At 37.2% G+C, this 9,584-nt stretch overlaps 1 protein-coding gene across 1 annotated transcript; it reads right to left on the bottom strand.

Moving 5' to 3' along the window:
- Window positions 1–969: 969 nt before the first annotated feature.
- On the bottom strand, window positions 970–3,361 carry LOC115819545 (hepatitis A virus cellular receptor 1 homolog). The gene is made up of 7 exons (XM_030783054.1): window positions 3,307–3,361; window positions 2,279–2,620; window positions 2,072–2,158; window positions 1,911–1,972; window positions 1,703–1,793; window positions 1,531–1,567; window positions 970–1,159 (listed from the first exon to the last, which is right to left on the bottom strand). Exons 1-7 carry the CDS (start codon window positions 3,359–3,361, stop codon window positions 1,027–1,029), a joined length of 807 nt encoding a protein of 268 aa, XP_030638914.1. The 3' UTR covers window positions 970–1,026.
- Between the last annotated feature and the right edge of the window lie 6,223 nt (window positions 3,362–9,584).

Here is a 9,584-nt window from a genome sequence, read left to right as displayed (position 1 = left end):
CCTATGCCACCGTTCCGCGGTATTTTTTTTTTTTCATCATAGCTCGGAAACAATATCACACAATTTTCACATTACAGCCCTTTAGGGCTCTGACACACTTGCTGACTAACATTGTGTGAAATGTATAATTGCAGCTCAGTAGTGTGAGAGGGTAAGATACGTTCCCTGACACTTATAAACAGTTTTATTCTTGTGCAGCAGGCTGCCAATTAAATTTATTCAAAACTACTGGGTATTGGCGCTTTTCGAGAGTGAAATGGTTTAGTGCCTTGCAGATTGGGATTTGGGTTGGGAAACACAATTTTATATCTCTTTTGGAGAGAGACTCGTCCTTTAGTTTCAAGTTCCAGTAATACAACATTCTGACTGAGCTGTTTCAGTGACCAGAATTACCACTTGTCTAGTTTCCTTTTGAGAGATGAAACTCAGATACAGTGAGGTGAAAGTCAGCTCCATATCTGGATCAAAGTGTTGAATATTGAACTTTTTAAAGAAGTTCAGCTGAGTTGAACAGAATTGTGAATGCCAGTGACGCAGAGAAAACAACTGGAGTGAAAATCATGTTTTAATTTCTCAGGGATTAAAGTAAAATCACAAAAAACAAACATTGATCACACTGATCATGACACTGATCTCAGAGCAGTAGAGTGAGCATGTTAGATTTAAATCTATTTAATGTTCCCAGAGCTTAGATAGTCTCTAATACAAATATAATATTTACAGTTCTTGTAAAGTTAGGGAGTAAAAAATGGTTAACACTTATCAAAGTCTTAAAGACACACTCAGTACTATCCACTCATTAACATCAATATCCAACTCACCACAGGTGAGTTCTCGCATTTTCTCCATGTGAAACATAGTGTTGTCAAGAAGTTTAATGTTGTGGAGATGCAGTAACTTTACTCATTCTTAACTTCTCATTGTTAGATTTTTTCTTTTTTCTTTTTTTTATTTACAACATCAGCTCACATTGCTAACATGTTACTAATGCTGCTCAACATTTAAGTATGTAAATCGTACAAAAAATCAGGGACATTGATACACTGGTTCTTCAGTGTCTTCTAGCTGATAAACATTCTCTATAGCCGCTTCTCTGGAATAGAGGCCCATTGTGCTGTCTGAGTTGCTGTAGATGATGGACATATCAGACTGCTGATGTCTGGTGGAAAAGGGATTAAATATCAGCTGTTGAGTTTTGTTTGTCACCAAATTAACATATTCCTAAAATGGTACTCACATACAGATTCTCTTTCTTTGTTTTCAAATAGTCACTGAAAGTTTCCTTTCTTATTAAGTGGTGAGTTGGGCTTGGACATGCCCTGAAAAGGCCTCTAGCTCATCTCTCAGCAGCATTAGTCTCTATCAGAAAGTTTCTGTAGATTTGCAGGTTCATTTGTGAGGGGTGATGAGGACAAATCTTATGAGCAATGGAGAGGTCAAAAGAAAGGTCAAAATCAGGCTACCCAATTAGCATTAGCATTTTGTAAGTGTAAGAACTGGACTGAACTGGCATGTTTGAGTTTCACTTACATCTCAGAGCTCTTTCTTCCTTTTTTTTGTTGCCTCCCTGAAAATAGATAGGGGGAGAAAATTGTTAATTGCACAACAGTTGTTTGTTCAAACACAAAAAAAGAGAATGTATCTTTATGGTCATGTATATATTTGAGAAATGGAAATATTATATAAATAAATAAATACACACATATCAGAAGTATTAGCATGGCAATTACAGTCAGCATTACTGCAACCACAGGCACAATGACAGCAAGATTCGGATTTTCACTTGCTGGTGCCTGTAAAGAATTGTCAGAAAACCCAGATTGCAATATGAATGGAAATTGCATGTTTGGAATTTTCAATACTTTGTCTGTACTTGCTTAATTACTTATGTTGAAAATGCACATACTCACATCCTCTATATATTGAGGTGAGGGTATGCTAGTAGGGTCTGTTTCATTAAATGGGTGGTAATCTGAATGGAGAGATACACTTTAGAGTGAAATAAACATATTAAATAGAGTGAGACAGCGCCTTTGATTCTAAGGCGTGATGTAACAGTACTTAGTCATACCCTGTGTAGAGTTAATTGTCTGCGTCTGTGTAGTCTCCTCAGGAACACTTGACGTTAACAAATTGTCTTTTTGTGTTGGGACAGGTGCTGGAGAGAAAGGATGTTTTGTTAAATATTCCACAAAAATGGTCACAACACTGGAAAACAATTTTTACATCTGTGAGGAGTTTGATCACAGTGAGTTGTAAGGTGTCGCTAGTTGCTCACCTTTCTCAACGGTCAACGAGTGTCTGGTTTTTTCATCATTGAACCAGCCTGGCACATGTACTCGACAGCCATATATCCCAGAATCTGACAGTCTTACATTGAGGATCGTCATAGACACATCCCCATGCTGTAGTTTAGCAGATAACTGATATTTTTCTGACTTTCTCCATGTCACTGATTTCCCGTCAGTTGAGATGATTTGATCCCCACACCCAGTGGCAGGTATTTCTCCTCTCATCCAGCATATGGTAAGATGTCCATGATATCTATAGTCATATTTGCATGGTAGAGTGACATTTTTTCCTTCAGTGCCACTGATCCTATGGCCAGTAGTCTCATGGACTAGGAAGGAGGGATGCGAAAAGACAGGGGGAGAAAAAATGGAAGTGCATAGTGAACCACACTGCACAGTAAATGTAATTTTAAATACTGTCAAATTCACATTAATTTTGCACTTTATTTTTTCTCTTTATCCCAATCTTGTCTACTGCATAAGTCTATAACTTTATGAATTGATGAGTTTCTATAGTTTTACAATTTCAGTACTGAAATGTTCGGTAATACTCGATATTCATTTATTCTGATGTATATAAAGAGCAACCTACAGCTTGAAACAAAAATATTAATCTTTGATTTGTGGTCTAATAGATGACTTTTAATGCCTAAATTTAATAAATGAAGACCCATATATATTTGGAATGCTTTGGATCCTTTTTAAGTGGGTTATTGACTTTTATGCAAATTGCATCACATTTTCCATTTAATTCATGCTGTCCTGTTACAGTTATTATTTCCTTTTCAGTATTTGAATGAATTTAGCATTCCAGTTGATCTATTCAGCACAGAATCTCAATAACTGTCTTCCTCTTATACAGCCGTATAACAGCGTTTATAACATATAACAGTGCACAGCAATTTTTTATAAGGATCGTCTGTCATCTGTCTGGGAAAAAGCATCTGCCACATAAATGAATATCAGTGGATTTTAATCATTTGAGTGAAACCTAGAGCCTGATATGGTATCTTACCTGTTAAGAGGAAGAGGAGCCAAACAGAGAAAAGCCAACTGTTGAGGACATCCATGGCACAACTGACAATGATCTCACATCGACTTTACAAACGCAGGTCATCTCTGTTCTTCTTTCGGTATTGTGTTCTAACCAACGGAAACCCAGCTGCACACTTGACTTCCTCCTTGCTCTCTTCTCATGTGAAATCATTGGTTTCCTCTGTTGTCATTTCATTTCCAGTTATAGCCTAATACTGTTTTCATTATTATTTTTGATGCACAGATTATGCTAAAATGAAAGTGCAGAGCTCTAGGGAAAAGATGTCGAGACATCATACCTTTTTGCAATGTATTTTGATATATGCAGAATGTATGAGCAAATGTTTAAATTAAAAACAAAAAAAAACTGTGTGTTACTGCAGATGGTGTTGTTTAGCAGCTCCCCCATTTATAGTCCGGCTAGTCATTTCTCTGGAGCTTCTTGTTTTGATTCAATAACATAAAAAATGCAGTCCAAATACACTTTTCATTTGTCTGTTGTTGTTTAATTATTACTCTTGATGGAGTTTCCAAAGGCATACATACATTCTAAGGAAAAATTTTGAACTTGTGTATTACTGATGATGTGAAACACTATCAGAAGTGTTTTTGTACTCATAACTATCCACAGGATATTTCAGTGATTCTCTGTTTTCTTGTCTGATCTTATCGGGTCCTCTGTCACAGTTGTCATAAGAGAGGACACTGTGGTTATACATACCCAGACAAAGACTGAGATTTTACAGATCACAGACTAGATTATGTCACTGGGGTAATAGTAAAGTAATAGTAAAGTTGGCTTGTTCGGTTGAAAGTGCATTTTGACATTAAACTGCCTGCTGAACTTCCTCAGGCTCTGAGACCGTGTGTTCTGAGAGCTAGCGCTACAGACGACATCTTAATGCAATGTAAGCAAAAATAGCTCTTGAGTCAATCCTTTCACTTCCACATGGCAAAAAACACAGTTGCTCAGAGCTAATTTAAGACACGTCACATATGCCAAACTAGAGATTGAGAAAGCTGCCGTGATCCGTACAGTTTCCTGTCAGGTTCTTTTGAGTCATACACAGCACATTTGGTAGTACTGTTGAGAATGTTCATACTCTCACACATACAGACACAGACACAGACACACACACACACACACACACACACACACACACCATTGGGACAATATAAACCCTTAGTTAAACAGTGGCAAATGTGCTATGGGTAAGCTGATGTTTTTGCACAAGTAATTCTGTTGAGTTGCCACTCTTGTAGAGGACACTCCAGTTCACTTACAAACAACAAATGCAATGATCAGTCCTCAGATGTAAATAACTGCTCCAAGTGTCACAGTTGCTTTCAAAGGTCACCACAGTGTCTTGCTTTGCAATAAGAACCATTATCACGTATATGAATGTTAATGCATTGTTGCCAAGGGATGATTGCACGCGTGCAGCCTATACCTAGAATTGGGAAATATGTTCCTCTGAATGAATCATCCAGAGCGGTGTGATATGGTGCGGTGTGGTCTGATGCAGTGTGGTGTATCACCGCTGGAGTTAGTGATGACGTCCAAATAAACGTTTCAGTTCTCTCTGACCGATTTTGTAACACTTATTTATTTTTTTAGACGTGTTTTTAAATGATCGTTCACATGACTGACGTCCAACTGTCTCTGCTCCAGTAAATGAAAGCACTAGAGTGTCTGCCCCACACGTCGCCAGGAAGGTGGTTGATGCCAAAGTTTTGATTTACTATGTTTAACTGTAAATTACATGACATTACATGGGTGTTTCTGGTGCTCTAGCCCAAATTTCAACTACTTAATATCTGATGCCTTCAAATGATTGTTTGTTAACACAAAAATACTGGTCACAGAGCATAAGCAATGAGCTATATCACAGGTGGGTCTGTGTTGCATATGCGTAGTACAGTTCTCATCCTGACAGGGGGAGCAGTTGCTTATCGTGTAATGTTTTAGGCAATGCTGGACAGGTTACTGGTGTCTCTGTGATAAAGGTTGTTGAATTTGAATTTAATTTTAATTCAATCAAATGTGCTTGACTTTATCTTGTGTAATAACCTCCAAGTGTGTCTTTCAGTTTGTGCTGTAACCTACTACATGTTGTCTTTGACTGAGTGTGGGTGTATATACACATGTGATTCTATAATTTACCTGCCTGTATGAAAAATATTCAATGTGGCGTCATGCTTATTTTAAGTGAATATAATTAATTAACCAGTATCAGTGAGGGTTTTAACTAACTCAAGGCCCAAATTATACATGCCATGAGTGTAGGTGTGAATGGTGTGTTGTCCCTTTTGTAATGATCGGTAAACTAATAAACTAATTATTAATTAATAGACTAATTACTAAAGATTTTATTATTTCACTGTAGTTAATCATGTGTATTTGGTGATAGTGTGTGTCTACAGGATATATGGAATTCATTACTGTCTTCACTGGTCAACTCAACCCCATCACAGTCTGGACTAATGAAGAGTATTTCGAAAGTGCTCAGTGGAGTATTAAGAACAGGAATAGCAGAGATTTCTTCACAAAATGGATTCCAAATACACACTTTTCCAAGTCTCCTTCTTTACTAAGCTCAATTTAAAATGCCTTTGTCAATAATTGTAAATAATGATTATGTTTACATGCAAGATGAACTGAAGAGAACAAACAGTTTCCATGTCTGCTTAAGACAAATGAGTCATGGGGTTGCAAAAAAAAAAACAAAAAAACTTCCCACTTCTCTTTTCTTTGTGTGAAACTGAACAGAAGAGATTTCTTTCTTGAGAGTTTAGACATGCCTGAGAACCTAAAAGTTTTCAAATGTTTGCATTATTCAGAGTGATTAGTGTTATTTATTGGTGTAGTGGCATTAGTAATATTTAGTATAAAATGCCAAAAATGCAAAACTACACCCAAAGTGACACACTTCTCAAGAAATGTCAGTGAAAATGTATGGCTGTATAGACTGTATACAGGGAAACACTATATCCATATCAGTCTGTACATGCCCACATTTTTAAAATGTCCATAAATGACCAAACATGTTAAATGACATGACCAAACTCTGCAGGACAGCGTGGGTTGGATCATTTGGACTCAGTGTAAACACGTTAGAATTTAATGTACTGGCAAGCTTGTTCAGTCAGTGGATGAAGGGGCACAGGATAAACTTGTGAGAGTTTATTATTATTTTGGTTATTTTGGAGAAAAACATAGTTTTGTTTGCCTCTGAACAGAAGTGCACGCAGATCCATGTCTTGAGAAAGACATACAAAAGAGTCTCAGATGGATCATGAAAATATGAACATGTCCCTGCTGAGTCTGTTTCATAATTAGACATTTAAGATATTATTAGCCAATGTACTTTCTCTGGAGTTTCTCCTTTTTTTTTTCTCCCTCCCTCACCATATTCTATGATATCTCATATCTTGTGAGAAAGTGAGAGAGGTTTTTCTATCCATGCTGGGAATGTGACCAATCTCTGTTCTCACTATAGCATCCTGAACCCGTTTATGCTGTCTATTGCAGCTTCTGCCTGCATTTTATTGGCAGCCTAGCATCACAGCAACATTCAGGACCCCACCATCACACTACCTTCACCCTGACCCCCGTTATTAAACACTGTACATTCATGCTGTGTGTATAAATTTTTATGAAGAGGTAATTGATTCATAAAGCACGTATTGGTTTCTTTCTCTGCAAGTGGAATTTGTGTTGTTAGTTTGATTGCCAAATATGTTAAAAATGAATGTGAGAAAATAAAATATTATACCATACTTGTGGAGGACAGTGTCTGAGAGAACATGTTCACTTGACCAGGAGTTGCACAGGTTGAGCTGAGAAACTTGTTGTTGATTATGGTATGGAGTATCTTCCATCTTCAGTTGTCAGAGAACTGAGTTGCTTGTTTAGGGTGCCCAGACACTACAAATCCTTGGCCATCTCTCATTCTTTTCCCTATTATTATAATTCTGTCTTCTTCCATTACAGAAAGTCATAACACCAGACGATCTCAGTCATCTTCAAAAACCTTCAGGGACACGCACACACACACACACACACACACACACACACACACACACACACACACACACACACACACAAGAGATTAGACAACTTCATTTGAGTGCTTTGTTTACATGCCAGTCTGTGACCTCATTTGTCTCTTATCCAAATGGAAATCACAGGACTGCAGTGTTTGATCTCTTTGGAGCTATAATGACTTTTCACACTTCAGTTCATACTGGACCGGAGAGGGACATTGATCTTTTTTTTTCTGTGGTATGGCACATCAAGTATTGTAATTGAGTTCCCCTTCAGCACTGTTACAGAAAAAGAAAGCAATGTTGCGACATAAGCTCTAAAGTTTTTATCATCAACTTTTATTGAGCAGTCTTGCCCTCCTTTTCAGAAGCGTGAAACTATTATAGCCTTAATTTTAGTCAGTACCCCCCCCCCCCCCCCCTCTCCTCCACCCCCTGCCCCCAAAAAAGGTTATTACATAACATATATATCATAGAATCTGCACGAAGTCCTTACTGTCTGAATGTACTTAGTAACATGCAGGTGAACCCCCTTCTATTTGGTGTGGGTCAACCTTATGCCCCATGCCTCTATCTTAGTGGACAACCTGCGCAGTGTAGGAGCTTCAACAATACCAAAAATTATACTGGGAGCAACATATCCCATTACATTAGGCTAAACCACTCTAATGTAATTGTTTAATGCTACTGTTTACTCTCTTGTACAGGGAATCAGCTGTGTTTCTCAGAATGTTCCTGCCATTTTGAGCAATAATTTGTTTTAGAGGAAAGGCCTCATCTTTTAATTTCTGGCATGTTCTACTGGGGTTAAAGATTTCCTAGATCTGTCTCAAGTTCCAACAACAAATTTGATTCTGATAATTTTATCATAAAATCAATAATAACAATGCAACATAGGTTCTCGTTTATCAAACACAGCTAAAAAAGGGCTTATTTGTGTCTGAACTACGAGGGTGCATTCTGATAAGTGCCATGATTTAGTATTCCTTACTTCAACATTGTGACAGCAATGACTGCACCCCACAGAAACAGACACACACACATGCTCAAACTCTTTCTCTCTCTCTCTCTCTCTCTCTCTCTCTGTGTGTGTATATATATATATATATATATATATATATATATATAATCATTGACTCAACACATAAGCAATTTTGGAGATTTCTAAAATGTCATTTACAAAATATTTTATTTTACATGCTGACACCTATAAATTATTTCTAAGTCTATAAAGATGAAAAAAAAAGGCTGAATATACACTCAGAGCAACATCATACATCTCCCTTATTATTTCCAGAAAGTTCTTTTTACTGTAAATGAGTCTGGTTATCTTTCATGTGCTTCTGCCATTAAAAAAGAGGTAGAAAGAAACACAGACAATGAATTGAGGTTAAACATATCTGACTGATGTAGAAACAGGAGGAATCATTCCCAATGGTGCTTATTACGCAGGCATGTCATCTCGACCTGCACAATGACTGCAGTCATTTTAATATTACATGAAATGCTTTCACTTTGAGACACAAGAGTGCTCTTGTCCAAAGTTCTCATATTTCTTACATTTTTCAAAGAGATATGCCAAATAAGGAATGGCAGGCGTAAAATTAAATTAACGCAGGCATAAATGCCAGTAGTCTTGCCGGAACACTAAATCTGTCTTCAGGAAAAATTAATTTCAGTGACTTAAGAGGACACTGAAATAATGAGAAAAGTCTGAAAAAAATATGCGTCTTAAATCAGCATTGTAGGGAGCTGACATTGTATAAAGTGCATAACGCGGTTCAGTATAATTCATCTGGGCCTCTTTAAAAACAAAAAAACAAAACAAATTTGAACATTTCACTTTAGTGGTAAAGGCAGCAAAACAACCTTGTGTTGGGTCCATGTGTGAGGACATACGTTTTATGAGTTTGGTATGCAAAATGGACAGTTCTCACTACATAGATCTATGTGTCTATTATGGACAAAATGTGTTGGAGCATTTGAAGCACCCTTTTAATCCACTGAGCCACTTCTAAAACCCTAATTTAATTAGCCCAGTGGATGTCAGAAACTGATCAATACCTACTGGGGAGTCAGTCTGAACTAAGCTGTCTCACATTTCCTTAATGTATTATTTATGCTTTCTTTTAGCGTTGCTTAAAGTGCCCAAAGGGACCAACAAAGTACAATACATATTGTTATTTTGAAAGGCCTGGGAAGCTTGATTAG

The sequence above is a fragment of the Chanos chanos genome, chromosome 8, assembly GCF_902362185.1.
Source record: "Chanos chanos chromosome 8, fChaCha1.1, whole genome shotgun sequence".
Classification (NCBI taxonomy): Eukaryota; Metazoa; Chordata; class Actinopteri; order Gonorynchiformes; family Chanidae; genus Chanos; species Chanos chanos.
Note: the sequence above shows the minus strand (reverse complement) of the source record. Positions and strands in the feature narration are given on the sequence as shown.

Excerpts from the sequence above, each read along its gene's own strand:
- LOC115819545 (XM_030783054.1), bottom strand. The coding sequence starts at position 3,361 with ATGGATGTCCTCAACAGTTGGCTTTTCTCTGTTTGGCTCCTCTTCCTC. Across the intron at positions 2,159-2,278 it reads CTCGTTGACCGTTGAGAAAG|CACCTGTCCCAACACAAAAA; the intron begins GTGAGCAACTAG and ends CTTTCTCTCCAG. Across the intron at positions 1,794-1,910 it reads CACCTCAATATATAGAGGAT|GCACCAGCAAGTGAAAATCC; the intron begins GTGAGTATGTGC and ends AATTCTTTACAG.